The sequence below is a fragment of the Suncus etruscus genome, chromosome 17 (assembly GCF_024139225.1).
Source record: "Suncus etruscus isolate mSunEtr1 chromosome 17, mSunEtr1.pri.cur, whole genome shotgun sequence".
Lineage (NCBI taxonomy): Eukaryota > Metazoa > Chordata > Mammalia > Eulipotyphla > Soricidae > Suncus > Suncus etruscus.
Genome location: NC_064864.1, coordinates 76,565,001 through 76,585,814, shown reverse-complemented (window position 1 = coordinate 76,585,814; position 20,814 = coordinate 76,565,001). Strand labels below are relative to the sequence as shown.

The 20,814-nt window shown below is 52.5% G+C and overlaps 2 protein-coding genes across 3 annotated transcripts in view; both read right to left on the bottom strand.

Annotated features, from left to right (window-relative positions):
• Positions 1-17,033, bottom strand: part of MCPH1 (microcephalin 1) — a 54,043-nt gene extending 37,010 nt beyond the window's left edge. Inside the window, exons 1-10 of one of the 2 annotated variants that reach the window (XM_049790610.1) lie at positions 17,000-17,024; positions 15,950-16,041; positions 13,382-13,500; positions 10,643-10,730; positions 10,160-10,274; positions 9,393-9,533; positions 9,139-9,249; positions 6,233-6,333; positions 3,784-3,821; positions 2,600-2,762 (exon numbers count right to left, since the gene is read on the bottom strand). In XM_049790610.1, the coding sequence (XP_049646567.1) occupies positions 2,600-2,762; positions 3,784-3,821; positions 6,233-6,333; positions 9,139-9,249; positions 9,393-9,533; positions 10,160-10,274; positions 10,643-10,730; positions 13,382-13,500; positions 15,950-15,967 (894 nt within the window). In that variant the 5' untranslated portion in view covers positions 15,968-16,041; positions 17,000-17,024. Of the gene's footprint in view, positions 1-2,599; positions 2,763-3,783; positions 3,822-6,232; positions 6,334-7,697; positions 8,428-9,138; positions 9,250-9,392; positions 9,534-10,159; positions 10,275-10,642; positions 10,731-13,381; positions 13,501-15,949; positions 16,042-16,999 lie in introns of those variants that run through there. The other variant, XM_049790611.1, reaches the window with a different exon arrangement.
• Positions 1-20,814, bottom strand: part of AGPAT5 (1-acylglycerol-3-phosphate O-acyltransferase 5) — a 660,206-nt gene that overhangs the window by 94,820 nt on the left and 544,572 nt on the right. The window lies entirely within an intron of this gene.

Sequence of the window (20,814 nt, the reverse complement as noted above, 5' to 3'; positions counted from 1 at the left end):
ATCTCCCACCAAAGCTTCCACTTATGAAGCTGAATGTTGGCCTTGGAAGAAGCAGAAGCAGCTTGGCCTGGTCCTGCTCTGGTGCCAGAGGGCAGTTGGCTCTGATTTGAGAGGCAGGAATGGGAGTGTCTGTGGCTCAAGAGATCCCTGCTCCAGGGCCAAGAATCAGAGATGACTTCCAGACAAGGGTGCTCTCTCCCCTCACTCCCAACCATCCCACAGCTTCTGACACGGGCTAAGTCAGCTGGGGCAGTGGGCCAGGCTTGGTGTCAGATCTGAAGACAACCAAAAAATGAGTAAGTGAAGTCAGAGAGAAGATAGTCTGGGGAGGGGGCAGAGGTGACTCTGGGGCCCTTAATCTCTAATTACCAGAACACCATCACCTTTAGGGAATGCCCTCTTGGTGGGGTCCTGTATTGGTTCTCATGGAAGACACCCCAGAGAGACTTTATTAGTTGCCCTGTGATTCACACCCTTTTCTGAGATAAAAAGACCCAACTGGGTTTGATTAGACGCCTGCTGGAGTCTGTCCTCCTTCCTAGGTTAATGGCCCTGAACTGTACTGGGCTCTCAGTCCCGTAGGCTGGGCACCCCCACCTGGGCCCCCTGCTTTTCTTTTCTTAGGTCTTTTCTTTTCTGAATCCTCGTGGCCTTCCTGCATTGGGCGCATTCATTGGGGCTGGTCTCCCACACCTTGGTCTGTTCCAAGGCACTTGATGTTTGGGGAGACATTTTCCCAGTGTGGTCAGTTCTTCTTCCTCTCCATGGCTGCCTCTGAGTTCTGTGAAGGGGATCATGTTTCCTGCTGCTTTCCCCTGGGGGATGCCATTTCTAAGAGTAGATAGATGACCATGCGTGTTATCAAGTCATCCATGGGTTAGTTCTTTCCCCTCGACAGTTTTTTTTTTTTTTGCGTTTTTGGGCCATACTATGTGGTGCTCAGAGGTTACTTCTGGCTCTACACTGAGAAATTACTTCTTTAAGGCTTAGGAGACCATATGGATTGCTGGGGATTAAACCTGAGCTGCTGCATGCAAAGCAAACGACCTACCCACTGTGCTATCGCTCTGGCCTTTGGGGACATTTCTGATCTCCTCTTTCTGCCTTGCTGCTGGGGTGAGGCCCACCCAAACAGAGGTGGGGTGCAGACACCTCAGCCTTAAACATCAGCTCCACAGTCTCCCTGTCTCTTGCTGCTGTATGTGGCATCTGCTGGGCTGGTGGACATGGCTGCTTTTCTCTGCTCCATTAAATCCCAGATAGATAGTAAAGCCTGTCAGAACTTCCTTGGTGGGCTGGAGAGATAGCATGGAGGTAAGGCATTTGCCTTGCAATGAGAAGGTCGGTGGTTTGAATCCCGGCATCCCATATGGTCCCCCGAGCCTGTCTGAGCTTAGAGCCAGGAGTAATCCCTGAGCACTGCCGGGTGTGACCCCAAAACTAAAAACAAACAAACAAACAAAAACCAAAAAACCAAAAACAAAACTTCCTTGGTCTCAAATGAGTCAGTCACATCGGTCCCGAGGTCAATGTGCTGTGTCACATGTGTGAGCTGACCCGCATCCACTGAGTAGCCCTTTCATCTCTGGGATGAATCCCACTTACTGGTGGATGAGCATTTGGATATGCTGATAGGTTTGAATCACAGAAGTTCTGTCGAGGCTCTCTGCACCCATCTGTGTTCAAGAGAGCCGCCTGGAATTCTACTGCTGACATTGCTGTATGCCATCTGAGGTTGGGTAACACTGGGTTTGAGGAGACTGTTAGGAAGGATTCCTGTTTTTTGGGTATTTTGGAAGTGTCTGAGGTACCCAGACAGGCAGCAAGTCTTCTCTGAACTCTTTTCTTTGAGACACTTTTTAAAAATTTTTTATATATGTGTGTGTGTGTATATACAAACACACGTGTGTGCATGCACGTCTTTTTATGTCTTTCCAAAACTTTCTTACTTTTTAAAATACAAATTCTTTAACTGAATCACCATGAGAAACAGTGACAAAGGGGTTCATGATTAAGTTTCAGGCCTATAATGTTCAACACATTTACCCAGTGCACATTTCCTACCACCAAGGTCCCCAGTTTCCCTCCGGCCCTCCCCACTGGCCTCTGAGGCAGACATTTTTCTTCTCTATCCCCGCACCCTTGCTGCTCTCTTCACTGTAAGACACTGTGGTCTGCACTGTTACTGAGGGGTACCATGCACATCACTTTCCTTTCTTTCAGCACCAGTTCCTGTCTAGAGTGATAGTTTCCCATTATCATCGTCTTAGTGGTCCCTTCTCTGCCCTCAATGCATTTCTTGGGAGACTTTTAACTACTGTCAAGACTTCCTTACTCATAGTTAATATGTTTAGCTTTCTTTTTTTTTTTCAGGCTAAACGAACTTTTTTTTTTTTTTTTTTTTGGTGCTAAGAGGTTACTCCTGGCTCTGTGCTCAGAACTTACTCCTGGGTGGGCTTGTGGGATCATATGGGATAACAAGCGAACGTGGGTTGACTGCATGTAAGGCAAATGCCCTCCCAGCTCTGCTGTCGCTCTGGCCCCAGTTCGTTTTTCTTTCAGTTTCTGGATTCACCCATCACAGGAAGGGAGGACTCACCCATTCCCAGGACAGCACCCAGCAGCCACGGGCCAGTCCCAGCAGCACGCTGAGAGTGCGTAGCGGCGCCCCTGCCAGCACATGTGTGGTCCTGTCCGTCACGTCCTGGGCCACAGAGAAGCCCTGCAGCTTGGCCAGCACCTGGGTGACTAGGCTCCGCTGCCTGAAAACAGAGCAGAGGGTGAGCGGGCAGCCGGTTGGTGGGCATAGCCCCTCACCAAGACTGTCACTGCTTCTGGCAGCTGCATCACTGACGGGGCTGTGGGGACTCAGGGAGGGCCACAGTCGGGCCACAGTGGACTGAGCACCCAGACACTGTCTGTCTCCAGACTGTTTCTTTGGGACCTGGGGAGGAGCACTGCAGGTGGCCTGTGTTCCTTAGTGAACTCATTGTTCTCCTACCCATGTCACCCTTCCCACTCCTCCTCCTGCCTACCTGGTTGCCCAGCCTGCCCTAGCCGGCCAGCATGTGGGGTGTAAGGCCAGGACCACAGGGCATAGGGCCCTGGGGAGTCACAGGCTGGGCCTGGAGATATATGTGCATGCGCGTGTGTCTGTGTGTGTGCATGCCTCCCTGACCCACACCTTCCGATCACTCTGCAGCAAGTGTGAGGAGAAAGTAGAATGTTCTGGTTCTATGGTTCTCTAGTTTTCTGACAGCAGAGGCTGAGGATATGGCTGAGTGAAGCGTCGGCCTCCCAGACCCGCAGGTTCACTAACATGATTCTGGGCCCAACTCAGGGGCTGGAAATACCCAAGTCTGCTCCACCTGCCTGTTTGCCTGGCTGGGGTTGGAGGAAGGGAAGGTGGCCCTGCCTGTCCCTCAGCTTTGTGCCCTGGGAAGAAGGCTCAGACATGAGTTCTGGGTGGCCCGTTGGCTGCGTGTTTTAACTCTCAGACCTTTACCAAGATGAAGCTTTCCCCTTTGCATGGCTGAGCCCTCCGCAATGTAGGACAGAAGGGTGCAGCATGGAGCTGGATGGGGGCCCAAGGAAGATGTCCACTGAGTAGGAGAGGAGAGGCGGGGCAGGGGTGCATACAGGCGGGCATGAAGCTACCAGGCCACGCAAAGAAAGCATCGGTCAGTGACTTACCACTGGGGCACAGCCGTCAGAAGTGGTAACCCTGAAGGGGTTACAGGGAGAGGCCTAAGGGGAGGAAGTATAGCAGATGCTGGTACTTACTCGGAGCACAGACTCGTCATCACCAGTGTTCTTGCTGGCTGAGGAGAGAGAAGGAACGAGAGTCAGAAACATGGACATATCCCTGTGGCGTCAGAGACAAAGACGTATAACTAGTGTAGTCAGAAATATAGATGTTTCTGACTCCCTTGGAGGGGGTCTCTGCAAAGCAGCAGCATCAAGAGGGAATTTTTAAGCACATCTCAGAAATGGAAACACTCAAGGTCTTGATAAATATGGGTCAGTCAGATGCAAACATAGATATTGGCCCCCCAAAAATCTGTGGTGACCCTGACACTGGACAGAAGAGTCTCAGAAGCAGCTTGCACGAGTGTGATTCCCCGAGGGTAGTGAGCCCTGGAGTCTGCAGGCTGTTGGGGCCCCTGCCCAGTCTGGCATGTGCTCAGTCCCATGGCTGTGCCGACAAACACACAGCTGGCAACAGCTGAAAAGTTTCACATGAGCAAAGCAGCTGCAGAAACCAGTGCCTACAGACCAGGAAGGAGTGTCCCATCATGGCAAGTCTGGAGGGCCCATGGGTGAGTACCATCCCCTGCTGTTTTGTGCCTCACTGGCAGATGCAGAGATGAGGGGTCAAGGATTTATCTGAGGGAGACTCCTGGGGGTGGGCAGGGTGGAGGCTGAAGCTCTGTGGACCCTTGGCCTACCTCCTCAAACTTCCTGGGATCTACCCAGGTAAGACCCTCAAACACTAACACAGAGGCGGCTGATGCCAGCTTCCAGAAGCAGGAGCCAGCAGCCAGCTGTCTTTTTTTTTTTTTAAGTTTGGGTCACACCTGAAGGTGCTCAGGAATTACTCCTGGTTCTGAGACTCAGAAATCACTCCTGGCAGGCTCAGGGGACCCTGTGGGATGCCAGGGATTGAACTTGGGTCAGGTTCTTGCAAGGCAAATGCCCTCCCTCCATGCTCTTCTACTGCTCCAGCCTTTTTACTGGTGTCTTTACAAGTGAAAAGCAGATGGGAATTCTGCAAGAAAAGAAAAATACTTTTTACATTAAAAAAAAAAGTTTCGAGAATCTGCATGAGCCAAGTGGCTGAGAGGGAGGAAGCACGGGAGAGGCATTTGTAGCTAGACACCCTCGCCCTCCCGTCTGTCCTGCGTGGCCAGACACTTTTGTCCTACAGCACTCACTGCTGAGACGACTCCATTTTCGCATCCAAAGAGTCACACAGGCAGATGCCAAAGTCTGCAGGAGATGCCTGCTTCGGGGGAGATTCTGGGCTGTGGTTTTCCATCACTCTGCCCTGAAGAATGTTGCTTTCAGGCCCAGAGCACTAGTGCAAGAGTAGGGCATTTTTCTTGTATACGGCTGACCCAGATGGACCTTAATTCAATCCCTGGCATCCCATAAGGTCCCCAAGCCAGGAGTGATTTCTGAGTGCATAGCCAGGAGTACCCTCTGAGCATCACCCCAGATGTGGCCCCACCCTCCCCCCAAAAATGGAAAAAAAAAAAAAGAATGTTGCTCTCATTTCTCTTTCATTTCCCACTGCTGTGGGAGCCATTCAATCACCTATGCTAGCACTCTGAGATATTTGATTGGTCTCTTGCTTGGAGGGCAGCCAAAGCCACAGACATTTCTTGTCTGATTTATTTGAGCATCTTCTCTGGGAGGGGCCAGGGTCTGATCATGCAGAAATCTATCCGAAGAACATGGGGACCCCACACACGTCGAGGGATGCCGGCAGGGGCCGGGTTATATAAGCATCTGTTGTCAGGGGACATGATGCTGACCCTAACCCTTGGCTCCTCCCTCCTGGCCTTATACTGTGGCTTCGCAGGGCCCATGTCCAGCCAGAACTGAGCTTAAGGGATTGGGGGTGTTTCCTTCCCTACTCACTCAAGGAGAGACTATTCCCAGACACCTTCCCAAAAGACTCCCCTGTTGGGTCACAGCTCACAACTTGGTTTCATCCACAACAAAGATCTTCCTGGTTTCTATGAATCTGTTTGTTTATAACTTGGTTCCACCCAAAATATATTTTCTTACTTACATCTTGTTTTACATGTCTCAAGCATACCTGGGGGGGACTGGCTCAGGATAGGCCTCTTGTCCTTACTCCCCTCCTTGGGGGTGGTCTCTGCACGCAATAAAAACTGTACTTTTGGCAGGCAGTGATCTCTGGCTCGACAAGGCAGAAAGCTACCTGACCACGTGTTTTGCCCCCACCAGCCTGGTTTGGATTATTTTCTGCAGCAATCTCTGCTTCAGACTCATTTCCCTGAGGTGGGATTTCAGTGTGTGGGGCCATTCAACTCTCCCATTCCACACAGCACTCATAGCAGGGTTTGGAGGTCTTGCTCTAAAGGGACAAGTGAACAGTGGATGGGGCGAATGCCACCTGTGTGGGGCTCTCAGGGATTCACCTCCCTCACGCCTCCTTGACCCACATTAAGTGTGAGATTTCGGGACTGCACCCAACACCAACCTTGGGTCTTTTCCTCCTCACTGGCTTGTGTGTCTCCTGTTGGTCTTGATGGCATTCCAGGAGTGCGGAGGGGCCAGGCTTGGAGGGTCCGCTCTGCACACCTGGAACCCAAGCACACACAGGTCAGTCAGAACTTTGCTGGAGCAGAAAGGCCTGAGAGTGAAGGGGGTTCAGGCTCGGCCAATGTCACAGCACTAGGCGCTGCATCCAGTCAGAGTGTGGGCCTGGCCTGAGCCGCCCTCCTTTGCTGCAGCCACAGACCCTTGTGGGTTGAGGATAGGAATGTGAATCCTCAGAACTGTCGAGAAAATCTCTGACTGCAGCCTGTAAATGTGATTGTTCTCTCATTTTATGAACCTTTTCACGGGAAGATACCCGATTGGAAGTGTCAAATGTTTAGGGAACCCCCTCACCCCAGGGTCTTTCACTCTTACTTGTATTCACATCCTGGTCTAACCCCAACCCATGTGAGAACCAGTGGCCTTGGTGAGTGAATGTGTCCTGGGCCCACGCTGGGCAGGGCCGTTCTATCCAGCAGCCATAAGCCTGTGTGCTGTTTCCAAAACCACCCAAAGGACAGGAGGTTTTAGCCCTGCAAGCCAGAGGATTCATGGGATCCTGCAAGACAGAGCTGTGCCATCACCTCAGCCAATGGCCTGAGTGGACAAGCAGCTAGAATCCTGACGTCCCCTGGGCCTTCGATGTACTTAAAAAGACATGACCGAAGCCAGCATTTCAGTCAGTCAGGCTAATTGTTGCTGTCCCCTTCACACAGGGACACTCAGTGTCAGCACAGAAACATCCACTAGCCAGTCGGATAATGGGTGATGGAAACACCCTTTGTGGGGACAGCCAGCTCAGAGGTGACGGGCACACCCCAGCCCCTACAGAAATAGGTCCTGGGAACCCTCTTGCCAACATTCGCTATTGGCTAACTAGGAGAGGCTGCTGTGTACATGCTGGAGCTTCTTGCCAGTCAAGCCCACGTTAAGAACAAGACCTGGTGTGTCTCAAGCACACCGAGACTCAGGATGCAGCAGCAACCACCCAGGCCCTTGGTGAGAAGTCACAGGAGAGACGTGTGGTCCCGAGAACTGAGCTGGGAGTAATCCCTCCCTGAGGACCACCAGATGTGACCCATAACAAAGGAATCTCAAGGCAAAACAACTCTTGGGTGTGTGTACCCAGGTGAGGAGAAGCCCCCTCCACCCCCACCCTGTGATTAGCAGTGTTGGGGTCAGTGGGAGCAAGGAGAAATGAGGTGCCCACTGGGCCATGCTGACCCGGGCTCTGTCCCTTGCATGGTGGGGCCTGGCTGTGCTCCAAGGCTGCTGACCACCGCCCCCCAGTCACCACAGAGGTTACCATCAGGCCACCTGAGCAGCAGTATGCAGAGCCTTGGTGAGGAACCCATCACTCCTGACTTGACAGCAGCAGGAGTCAGGGGCAGGTGGGGTTGGGTCGCAGCAGAGACACTTTCATGGGGGGAAGGACTTTAATGGGACAGAGATGGGATGGTTATGGATGTGGGGAGGGGGGACCCCGGCTTTCAGTTTGTCCCCTGCATGGCCTCTGCAGCGGGGGTGTGTCCAGGACCCTTGTCCGCAGGGGGCTACAATCTGCCCCAGGGGCACTGCCTGGGCTGGGGGGTTCCCAGTTCTGCTCCTGTCTGGGGCTCGCTCCTGCCCTGAGGCTCTGGCCAAGGCAGGAGAAATCCAGAGTCTCTAACAGGCTCCTTCTCTCCCGCTTCGAGAGGCTCCTCGGGCAGCTGGGCGGGAACGAGGCTGCAGCCGATGGGGTGGCTGGAAGCAGCTTCTCAGAGAAGTAATCATCAAATGAGGAGTCCTGGCTGTTGGGAGTGGGGGCCCAGGCCGGGGAGAAAAGTTGCAGGCGGGACCGTGGGGGTCTCCTGGGGGGCGTTGTGGGAGTCCCTCTCTCCCTCTTGGCCTGGGCAGCCATGGGCCAGCACGAGCCTGTAGAGGGGCAGGGTGGGATGGTGGCTGGCAGGGATAGGGCCTCCCTCCACTCAGATGGCCACTGTGCTGCACTCATGCCTGGGGCTTGCCGCCCCATTGGCCCTTTCTGGAGCGTGCAGGGACGAAGGGGAGGGGATGTTGTGGTGGTCCCCAAGGCCTTGTAGCCGTCAGCACAGAGATGCTCAAGAGAGGAGCAGGGGCTTCCAGGGAGGGGATGGTCTGCAAGAGAGGAGGGGGGCGGGTTCTTACTAGGAGGACAGCCACTGCTGATACCCCCCTCAGGGAAATGGGCCCTCCCTCACTCCTGCTGTTACTAGAACAGAATTGCAGGGACTGGTGGCATCTCTGGGACTCAGTGGTCAGAGACCCTGAGGGACCGCACAGGGACAGACAGCCTCAGGCCCCCCAGAACTGCTTGTGGAATAAAAGGGCAAGATGTGCTGGGCAGGGGCAGGGGTGAGGTGATGGGACACGGGCAGATATGCTGCCCTGCACCTAGGAGCCAGAGGTCCAGCGAGGTACCACATGGTCTGCCAGGCAGCCAGGACTGACACTTGAACAGACTGCAGGGTATGACCAGGAGTGACAGAACAGGATGGAGATGTGCGAAGACAGACCCTCAGGCAGGGTCCCAGGACAGGCCCTGTGAAGAGGCAGCCCAGGAACTCTGTGACCCACTGGGTCCTGTGGGGGGTATAGAGGGAGCTGAGGACTGTGGGAGTTGAACCTGAGGGGACACTTGGCCTGGAGCACGGGCAGGTGACGGCACAGAGTCTGTGCAGGGGGCACCAGTGCCCACAGTGACATCCACGCCACTTCCTTCTCCGTTTTATCTCGTTTTTGTCCAATGCTGATGCCACAGAGCTACCTCTTGGGACACACCCAGAGATGCCCTCCAGCCCCGAGCAGCAGGCAGGGGGTCTGTCCTACCTAGGCACATGGTGTCAGTGTTACACGAGGGGTTCAGAGAGGCTGCAGCACACGGGTCGGTTGTGTCAGCATCATCCTCAGGGTTCCGAGACATCTCGACCTGCTGGGATACTAGGGACAGACCAGGGCATGGTCAGGAGTGTCCTAAGGACCAAACTCCAGGGCCATACTCCTCAGCAAGCATGCTGGGTCTCAGATCAGAGAGACAGAGAGCTTGATCCAGAGCGCAGAAAGGGGTGGCTGGGCACACTCACAAGTGGGGGATAGGTGCTCCCTCTGCTCCTTCATCTCTTGCAGCCGCTCCTCCATGGCCCAGCGTTGCCCACTGTCCACGACTGATGCAGGGCTGTACACCAAGGCCCTGCTGGACTTGAACATCAGGACGGGGATGTCATCTGAAAGGAGTAGAAAGAGACCCCTTGGACAGGGTCCTCACACCTGGCCCCATCTACCTATGGTGCTTTGGCCTCCAGAATGGATGCCCCCTCAGCCCTGGCCAGGGAAGGTAGGCAGATATGCAGGGCCAAGCAGGTCCTGAGCTCCAGGCTGTCCCCTAGTCCCTTCTATTGATGTTGGTGGGTCCTGGATGAAGACCCACCCAGGGAAGATGCAAGATGATGTGTTCCCTATGGGTTCTGGGAAGCCACTTCTGAGTCTTGCAGAGAAACTTTCCAGCTTTGCTCCGAAGAGAAACGCCAAGAATAGAGGGATTCATGTCTCATGTCCTACAACGCTGAGCTGAGCCCAGGGGAGGCAGGGCATCTCCCAAGTATTGCTGACAGGTGAAAAGCAAAGTTCCTTCAAAAGGGAGTGAGGCAAAAGCTTGTGAGTCTTCATCTGGGTTCCACTAATATCAACAGAAAGAACCAGGGGACAGGCTGGCGATCAGGGCTTGCTTGGCCCTGCAGGGATGCCCACAAACATTGCTTGGGGCCTCTGCCTGCAGATACTGACCCCAGGACACCTGCCTGACATTCACTGGACATTCCAGGGACCCCTAAGCTGGCCTGGCTTGGCTCACCAAGTGAGGTCCTTTGCCTTTGCAGCTCCTGAGCCATCCTCTCAAACTTCCTTTGAAGTCTCTTGTCATTCTCTGGCGTTTTAGTTATGAAATCTTTGGGCTGCATACACTTGCGCTGTGTGTGAGAGAGAGAAAGAGGAGGGAGAGAGAAAGAGAGAGATTATATGAGTGATGCTGAGCACGGCAGGAGAGGCTGGGCTCTGACAGGAGCAGAGCTATAGGAAGCTTCATCCAGAGCTCAGGAGGCATGTCCAGGACTACCTTCTACACACACATGTACACAGGTAAACACATGGCACATGCATGCTCACACGCATATCCTCATCCACACATGCACATGCTTGTGGTGGGCTGTGCTGAACTGTCAGGACCGGCTGGCTTCCTGACAGAGGCGTCTATTTCAGCTGCATAGTGGAATATGGAGTCCACAGAAGAGCCCTAAGTGACAGGTTCTGGGTGCAGGGAAGGCCCAGACAGACTCACCTTCTTCCTGATGAGGTTGGGCTGGCAGCTCTGGGTGTTAGCGGCAGGGAAAAGGGCTTCATCCACGTGCTGCCCAGATATCCGGCACCTGCACAACAAGCCCAATGTCTGAGGCCACTGCCCTTCCACACAATGGACACCAGCACATATTGATCCAGAAACACACATGGACACCAGCACATGGAGCTCCAGGAATACATGCAGACACCAGCACACAGAGCTCTCAGGCAGGATAGGGATAGCCCAGGGCCCACAGGATGGCAAGAAGGCCCAGAAGGGAGCATCAGGCTAGATGGGCCTAAGGAGAGGCATGGGGTGGCTTCTGGCTCCATCTAAAGGTGGTGGTCAGCACAGTCAGTTTGTAACACCCCCAGAGCATGAGGGAGCCCACATGGCCCTTGGTGGTCAAGTCCTGTGTAGGCAAAGGCAAGCTGTCAACCTGGGCATGAACCCTGGTGGGGGCCCAGGGGTGAGGGGTGACCACCATAAATACTTCTGAACCCCAACTTCTGTCCAGATACATGCACTGCTCTTGGAGGGACAGCCCTGATGAAAGCTCTGGCTCCCGCCCCTTTCCTGCAGGGCACAGGTTGGACCCCATAAAGCTCTGCATGGCCAGACCAGCACACGGGCTGGCCACTCAAGGGGACACTGGATGCATGGGATGTCAGCTATGGCCCCAGTGACAGACAGACCACAGCACCACCTGAGGGGAGAAGGTGGTTGCCAGGAAGTCCAACGCTGTCCTTGGGCCTGGCCGCTGTGACCTGGTCCCAGCTCCCGCCTGGCCCCCACCCAAGCCCACTATAGAGATGTGTGAGACTTTGGCCTAGACCCGTGGCAGCAGTTCCCAGAGACTGCTGGGAGTCAGGGCAGCTGTTTTGGCCTCAGAGATGCCATGTGCTGGGAGCAGGCGCAAAACCAGGGTTCCCTCCCCCCAGATCAGAGCACGGGACAGAGACAGACAAAAGGCAGAGGGCGGTGGGGACAGATGCTGTCAGGCTATGGTTCCAAAGCAAATGGAGAGCAGCCGTCAGTGCCACCCAGTGGCCATGGTACAAAAGGACACATAAAGGCTTTTCTGGGACCCACAAAAAGAACCCCCCCCCTCCCACACACCACCCAATATGATGGCAAATTTAGTTTCATGTTTTCATCAGAAAATCAGATATGGGCCTGGAGAGAGAGCACAGCGGTGTTTGCCTTGCAAGCAGCCGATCCAGGACCAAAGGTGGTTGGTTAGAATCCCGGTGTCCTATATGATTCCCCGTGCCTGCCAGGAGCTATTTCTGAGCAGACAGCCAGGAGTCACCCCTGAGCACCGCCGGGTGTGGCCCAAAAACCAAAGACAAAAACAAAAACAAAAAAAAAAAAGAAAATTAGATATAAAAGACACTTTCAAAGTAAAACTCATATGACAGAATATTCTTTCTCACACACACACACACACACACACACACACACACACACACACACACCCCCAATATGACGGCAAATTGAGTTAGTTTCATGTTTTCATCAGCAAATCAGCTATAAAAGACACTTTCGAAGTGAAACTCCAATGACAGAATATTCTTTAGATCAGGGGGTCTCAAACTCACGGCCTGCGGGCCGTTTGCGGCCCTCCGTACAACATTTTGTGGCCCGCAGCTGGCCTGCAAATATCGCAGTATTCGCGATGCTTCCAAATAATCGCAAGAAAAATCGCATTAATAAGAAAAACATCGCATTAAACATTCGCATACCCGAGCACTTCCGTTCACAAATGTTTAATGTGATTTTTTACGATTTCTTTTCTTACTAATGCGATTTTTTATTGTGAATATTCGGTAAGCGAAATCCCTTATGCGGCACTGCCTCACCCTGACTTTGCCTCCTTCGGTCCCCAGGTAAATTGAGTTTGAGACCCCTGCTTTAGATAAATGACATGACTCTCGAAGTAAAACTCAGATGACACAGAATATTCTAAAAATTCCACAAGTATTTCCTAAGTTTCACAAAGCCCAGCAAACTCCAAGCAAGCATACAAATATGCAAAAAAAACCCACCCCAAACAAACAAAAAACAAAAACAAAAAAACAACTCAGTTCTGCTTCTCATACTCCTGACTGAGCAATCTAAGAATGAGCAACGACTCTCAGGCTGAGCCCCAGATGCGGGCTCCCTGAAGAACTCCACAAGGCCTTCTCCTGAATCAGGGCAAACTCCTCCCACCCCCACACTGCCTTCCTTCCTCAGACCAGGGACTGGAGTATTAGACATGCCCCTAGTGCCAAGAGGCTTCTGGGAAGCCCTCATGCTTTTCTTATATGCAGAATCAGAATTTCAGCTTGTCATTCAGAAGGAAACAGTAAAGAAGCCAGAAGGAAAATGCCCTGAAAAGCGGGAAAAACACTGGCCTAGTGGCCCCTGGTTTGAGAGTGTCTATAGAGCTGAGCATGGGAACGTGGAGTCCATGGAGAATCCACTCAGGCTGGACGGATACATGTGGTGGGCAAGCACCTTTGCAGACTCAGGACCAAGTCCTATAATAGCGACTTGGGGACCAGGCAGGAGAAGTCAGCTCAACTCCCCCAAATCTCTACATGTGTTCTTAGAAGGGCAGGATAAGAGCAGAAGAGCATTTGAGCACTGAGCCTGATGGGGGCTCTGAGCAGCTCGGTCAGGCTCTTGGGAGTTCCATCAGGGCAGAGTGAGTGACACCCTTGTCCAGCTGTGCACCAGGGGTCCCTCACTCACTTGTCGACCCAGAGCACTGAGACCAGTTTCACGCCCATCCTCTGCGCCTTGTCCCAAGTGCTCTGGTACCCATCCTTGAAGACGACATGTGTCACTTTCTTGTTGAACGTTTTTGAAACCTGCATACGAGACACAGAGAAGGAAATCAGTGTGTGTCAACACAGAGGAATGTTCTCATTTGCAGCACAATGAAGGAGCAGGAGTGAATCGCAGGGAGCGAAAAGACGTGCACGAAAACAAGGAGGGGCCCAAGTCATGGTACAGTGGGCAAGGCACTGACCTTGGGTACTGCCAACTTGGGTTCGAGTTCTGGAACCCCAAAAGGTCCCTCAATCACTCATCAGGAGGGATCCCTGAGTTCAGAGCCAGAGTTAGCCCTCAGCATGGCAAGGTGTAACCCAAAGCCCTACCTATAACATAAATAAACGAATGAAAAATAAAATTCACTGCATTGTGGACACGTGTTGGATGAAGTCAGCTGGGAGGAAGAGGAGGATGAACATAGGAGGACCTCACTTCTGCGCATTAGAATTACTACTGCATGAGAGAATACAGGGCTGAAGGGGGGGGGATGCTGAGAACAGACTAGGCCTCAGAATACAGTGAAGAGAAGGAAAAAAATAGAGTGGAGGGGGAGAAAGACCAGTGTGATATAATGGGGGACAGGGGCCAAGGGGATCCAGGTGTGTTGGTGGTATTAGGAAGGACAGAACTCAATATCCAAGCTAGAGTCTATAATGGTGAAATCATGAGACCCAAACTTAAACAGCCAAACTTAAAAAGGGGCCTGTTATGCTGGTGGGCTGGGTCGGGAATGGTGGTGTGGGATGGACTCTGAGGACACGGGTGCTGGGATTGTAATGTCTAAAGCTCAACTATGAATAACTTTGTAAATCACAGTCTTTAAATGAAAAATTCAATAAAGAAAAGAGCAGCAAGGCAGTCACTGTGAGAACCCAAGTTCGCTGCAGAGGGGCAGGGACTGGAAGGTGGCCAGACCCTCTCCCCTCAGCCCTGTGCTCGCTGAGGAGGAAGGAGAAGCGTAAAGCAGCATCTGCTGGTGGTGAGGACCGGGCTGCACAAGGGCGGAAGGACCAGGGTCAGTGCACAGTGAAGCTGAGGAATGTGCAGTCCAGGTCACTGTGGCAATCGAACATTTGCAGGGCAGGAAAAAGAAGCCACCATTCAACACCAAGGACAAACATGGGTGAGGCAGGAGAAATGTCCATGTCCCTCCCTGTGGGGCAGCATGAGAAAGAATGTGGCCCACACCCCTGGGATGTAGAAACCACGCTGTTGGAAAAGCGCCAGTCCATGGAGAAATGTGTGGGATGAGGGTTATGGAGAAGCATGGTCTGGACCGAATGTTAGGGACTACTGGGAGGCAGCAGCTGCTCCAGCTCTTCAGACCTATCCAGACAGGTAGGAGAGGAAGCTGAAGGAGAATGGGCACATCCCTACCTTCGGGGGTCAGTTGAGGCCCAGATATTAACTGGTCTCAGCTTTCAAGGGTTCCAGTCAGAACTGATGACTGAAAGCAATGGCAGATAACTGAAAGCCCAGAAAGCCATGAAAGTCACCCCTGGGTCTGACTCTACCCTTGACTGTTAATCCTCACCTCTGTGCTCCCCTCCACATAATTCTGTTTGGGTCTCAGCTTTCAGGCTACAGCCAAAAGTGCCTCGGGGTGGCTTTTGGCTCTGTACTCAGAGCTCACACTGTGCTCAAGGCTCACTCCTCGGTGTGCTGAGAACTTTATGTAATGCCAGGGACTGAGTCCGGGTGCACCATATGGAAGGCAAGCACCTTCAGCCCTGTTTTGTCTCTCCAGCACAATCACTCCACAAGGGCCTCCGTTTCCAAACTTAAAGGACCCTTTCATACTTGTTGCCTGTTGCCTAGAAGCTTCTGCCCCTCCCAAGACTGATGCTTCCTGAGATGAATCCTGATTTCTAGGACCTGCGTGTGCCAACTCCCTCCTTCCCTCCTGAGGGCCCCACCTGGGACTGTCAGGGATTCAAGTGAGGCACCCGGCACCCCTATGTGGCTCTCTCATCCCAGCTCTGCATACTCCCAGCCCACACAAGTCTCTGGGCGCATTTCGGTATTAGGACAAGCAACTGTGCTTCCCAATACCGCCATCACAAGCTTTATCAACTCAGGAACAGCTTGAGCTGAACTGAGATGGTAGAAAAACCCTTTAGTTCAGAAATGCGTGTGGCTGAGCAGAAACCAAGAGGCTGCAAAGTGGAAGTTTCAGGTGTGAATCAATGGAAACAACATGCAAACCCCAACACCTCATCCACATCTCCATACAGCCATCTTGGTTGTCTGGAACCAAACTCAGACCTTCAAGGCAGGCCCAGGTAGGCTGTGCTCAGCCCCCTCCGTTCCCTGATTCTTCCTCAGTTCAGGTAACCAAGGTCAGAGCCTACAATTTTTTCCCAGACTGCTCTGAGCATCTATTGGCTTAAGTCCCACCAAGCTGCTTTTTTTGTAAGGACCCAAAGGAGAAATGTAGAAAACTTGTGTGAATCGGGTGCAGTGCGTAAGCGGGAACAAACTCACCTTTGCTCCCATCTGCATAAGCTGTTCAGTAAAGGTCTTGGAGTAGTTTTCTGTCCTGTTGGCTGACCACACTTCCACATAGGCCAGGACTCCTGAAGAGAAGCAAGAGTAAGAGATGAAGTGAGTTCCTCAAACAGGATTTCGGCCGTTTTTCCTCTAGCTCTCCCTACAATTTAAAAGAAAATCCACTTCTGGGGTCAGAGCACAGCGATAGGGCACTGGCCTTGCACATGGCCGCCCCCGAATGGACCCGAGTTTGATTTCTGGCCTTCTCTGTGGTCCCCCAAGCCTGCCAGGAGCGATTTCTGAGCAGAAAGCTAAGGGTGTGTCCCCAAAACCAAAATAAATAGGTAAATTTTCTTTCTTTCTTTTTCTTTTCAATCCATTTAAGATTGCAGTGTGTAAGGCCGGAGAGATAGAAAGAGATAGCGCAGTGGGTAGGGTGTTCGCCTTGCACGCGGCCGACCCGAGCCAAACCCGGGTTCAATCTCCAGCATCCTACTGGGTCCTCCGAGTAGTCCTAGAGTGTGGCTCCAGAACAAACAAACAAACAAACAATTGCACTGCGATTCTTTGTATGGCTTTTTTCTTTTCTTGCTTGCTTTATTTTAGGCTCCTCGTGCTCAGGGATCGCTGGTGGTCGAGTTTGCTGGGACGGAACCCGGGCTGTCTGTGTGCGAGGCAAAAGGCAAGTGTCCCGCCTGGCTTGACACCGCGCTTCAGGAACGCCAAGCGGAGGACAGCCGCCTCGGCCCCTGACCACGTTCAACCCGGGGGACCCTTTGACAGCCCGCGCCGGCGGCTTCCCGGGGCGGAGGCGGACCCCGCGGAGAAGGGCGCCGTCGCCCTCACTTGGCGTCCGCCAGCGCCCGAGGGAGCAGGCGGGCCGCGGCAGGAGCCCGCGGCGGCCCGGGGGCTGCTCGGAGTCCCGAGGCGCGGGCGAAGCTCGCAGGGCTCCCGCTACACCAGGGCTCCCCGTCCGTCCCGCGCCCGGGCCCCCGACGCGCACGGCTGGCCGGCGGAGCGCAAGGGGCCACCGGGGCTCCTCACCTTCCAGGAAGGAGCCAGCGGCGACGCTGGGGGCCGCCATGGCGCCGACGTCACGGGCCGGCGGCGGTTGGCGCGCGGCGCGACGGCCACGCTGCGCAGGCGCACGGGGCGGGGCCCACCTTGTCCCCGCCCCGCCCCGCCCCGGGCAGGCCCCGCGCCTGCGCCTGCGCCTGCGCCTGCGCCGCGCGCCTCCGGCCTCTGCCCCGGGCTTCCGGGCCGCTGGACGCCGCCTCTCCCGTGCCGCGCTCGGCGCTGGGGCCCTGGGCCTGGGCCCCTTCCTCCTCCCCGCGCTCGCTTCAGCGGAGTTCTCGGGGCAAAATCCCCGTCTCCCTCAGGGACCTGTCAAAGCCCGCCGGGTCTCCTTGCCAGCTCCTCTGGCCCTGCATCCCTTTCCTCCTGTTGGTCACTCAGTCTTTCCTTTGCAGCTACTTTATTTTGCGGGCGGTGGCGGCGTTTTGGGTCACACCTGGTGATGCCCGCGGCTGAATCCTGGCTCTGCTCGATCCTGGCGCTGCTGGGGCCGTATGAAACACCGGGGACGGAACCTGGCCCAACCCGCGTGAGGCCAGCGGCGCCCTCCCTACCGAGCTCTCTCTCTCTCCCCAACATGCTGCTGTTTCTTACCACAGCCGAGAAGATACCTGTCGCTTCCCGGTCCTGCCCTGGACAGTGAAGAAGGCTCAGCGCGGGGCCGTGGTCCAGCGGCTGAGAACTTACTTTGCACCTTGACGCTCTGGGTTTATCCCCTATGTCTATCCCCCGTGTCCCCCCGAACTGAGTAGCTTTCTCTTGCCTTTCACCTTGTCCCCTGAGGCCAGACCAGAACACTTACAAGCACTGGGCCCATGCAGGGTCAGTGCCCAGGTCCTTCCATCACAGTCCCTTCAAGTCTTCGTGTTCCCCCGGGCAGGAGCCAGTCAGGATGCCCTGGTTACACCTAGATGGCGAACCTATGGCACGGTGGCACGCGGGAAGGTCCGCAATGAAGATCTGCGGCGCTACGGGAGGCGAGGGTGCCGGTGTCTGCTTTGCAGCTCACCTGGCGACAGGGCCGGACTGGCCATTTGGGGGGACGGGGCATTGTGCGGCAGTTTGGGCACTCAGGCTCAAAAAGGTTAGCCCTGACTGCGTGAGGTGATGGCTCATGCTGTTAGGCAGATGGCACCTGGCCTAGGTGAGGTGGTGAGTATCGGTGAAAAGGGCTCTGTGTGCCCTGGCAAATGCCCCACTCTCTTTGGAAGAGTCTTAGGACAGAGGTGCCTTCCTCAGTCTAGGTCCCCTCCTACTGTGCCCAGAGTGATTCCTGGGTGGAGAGCCCTGAGCATTGGCCAGGCCTTGCCCCCCAACAAAAGCTGAATGACCAAGTAGAATTTCCGATGTATCCAGAGATTCCACTCTGGGTATTTTTCTGAGGAAAACATGGTCAGTGCTCCATGGGACTGACTGCCCTGCCATCTAATGGCTACTGTGGGGATGTTACGGTACATGCAAACAACTAACACATAGCCATGAAGCCAGAGAAGAATCACATAGGCACATGTCCATGTCCCCACAAATCACATGCCTGTTTATCTGCATCTCCACATAGCACATATCCACATGACTGCATATCCACATACTCTCATACCTACACATCACATACCCACACACAACATGCACATATACCCGCATATCCACACATCACATATCCACATGTTCTCACACCTACATATCACAATCCATATACCTATCTGCCTATCCAAACATCACATATCCACACATAACATACATGTAAACATGAATAGCCACATGTTCTCATACCCACAATCACACATCTACATATAACATACCTGTCTTTTTTCCCCACTAGCTTTCTCCTCACATTACTCTTTATGTTAAAACCCTAGAAACTAATCACTGAAGTTTTTTTTACTTTTTATTTTATTTTATTTTATTCTTTGGTTTTTGGGCCACACCCAGCGGTGCTCAGGGGTTACTCCTGGCTGTCTGCTCAGAAATAGCTCCTGGCAGGCACGGGGGACCATATGGGACACCGGAATTTGAACCAACCACCTTTGGCCCTGGATCTGCTGCTTGCAAGGCAAACGCCGCTGTGCTATCTCTGGCCCCATCATTGAAGTCTTATCCTTACATAAAGGCTTTTATTTTTAATTTTTATTCATTTTTATTTTTTAACTGACACCCAACTACAGACATGTTTATAATCATGGTGCTTAAACAAAGGCACTATTATAAGAAAAGAAATTAAAAATAACTCTTCAGTCCATTTTCCTTTTTTTCTTCTTTCTCTTATTCTTCCTCTTCTTCCTTCCTCCTCTTCTACTTCTTTTTTCTCCTCCTCATTTTCTTCCTCCTCTTCTTCCCCTTCTTCCTTTTCTTGTCTTCTTTTTCTTCTTCCTTTCTCCTCTTCTTCCTCTTCTTTTTCTTTTTCCTCTTCCTCTTCCCCTTCTTCCTCCTTTTCTTCTTCCTCTTTTCCTTCCTCCTCCTCTGCTTTTTTCTTCCTCTTCTTCCTTTTTATTTTTATTCTTCTTCCCCTTGTTCCTATTCTTCTCACACTTCCTCCAACTCTTCTTTTTTTTTTTTTTCAAACTCTTCTTGTTGGGTTTCCATTTGGTTGACCTATCAAGTGTTGACAAGCCTGTGTTGAGGTCTCCCACAATTATTGTGTTATTATTGATATCCTTCTTCAGATTTGTCAACAATTGTATTAAATACTTTGCTGGTCCCTCATTGGGTGCGTATATGTTTAGGAGAGTGATTTCTTCTTGCTGTACAAATCCCTTGATTAGTACATAATATCCATCTTTGTCCCTTACAACTTTTCTGAGTATAAAGTTTGTGTCATCTGATATTAGTATGGCCACCCCTGCTTTTTTAAAGGTGTTGTTTGCTTGAATGATTTTCTTCCAGCCTTTGATTTTGAGTCTATGTTTATTCTGATTATTCAGGTATGTTTCTTGTAGAGAGCAGAAGGTTGGCTTCAGTTTTTTGATCCATTTCACCACTCTGTGCCTCTTAACTGGTGCATTTAGTCCATTGACATTGAGAGAAATAATTGTCATGGGATTTATTGCCATCTTTGTGTAGAAGTTTGGTGTGTTTTTTATTCTGTCTTGTTTTTAGAATATATCTTTTAGTTTTTCTTTTAAGGCTGGTTTTGAGTCTGCAAAGTTTTTGAGCTGTTGTTTATCGGTGAAGCCATGTATACATCCTTCAAACCTGAAAATGAGTTTTGCTGGGTGCAGTACTCTTGGCGAAGCATTTATTTCATTGAGTTTTGCCACTATATCCCACCACTGCCTTCTGGCCTTGACTGTTTCTGGTGACAGGTCTGCTGTATTTTTCAAGGATGTTCCTTGGAATGTAATTTCCCTTTTCAATCTTGCTGCTTGCAGTATTCTATCTCTATCTGTGGGTTTCATCATGGTGACTAGGATGTATCTTGGGGTGTTTCTCCTGGGGTCTTTTTTAGCTGGTACTCTTTGGGCATGCAGGATTTGGTCACATGTTTTCTTTAGCTCTGGTAGTTTCTCTGTGATGATGTTCTTGACCATTGATTCTTCCTGAAGATTTTCTTCTTCTTCTTTTTTTTTTTTTTTTGGGTTTTTTTTGGGCCACACCCTGTAAGGCTCAGGGGTTACTCCTGGCTATGTGCTCAGAAGTTGCTCCTGGCTTCTTGGGGGACCATATGGGACGCCGGGGGATCGAACCGTGGTCCGTCCTAGGCTAGCGCAAGCAAGGCAGGCACCTTACCTCCAGCGCCACCGCCCGGCCCCAAGATTTTCTTCTTGGGTCTCTGGGACTCCAATGATTTT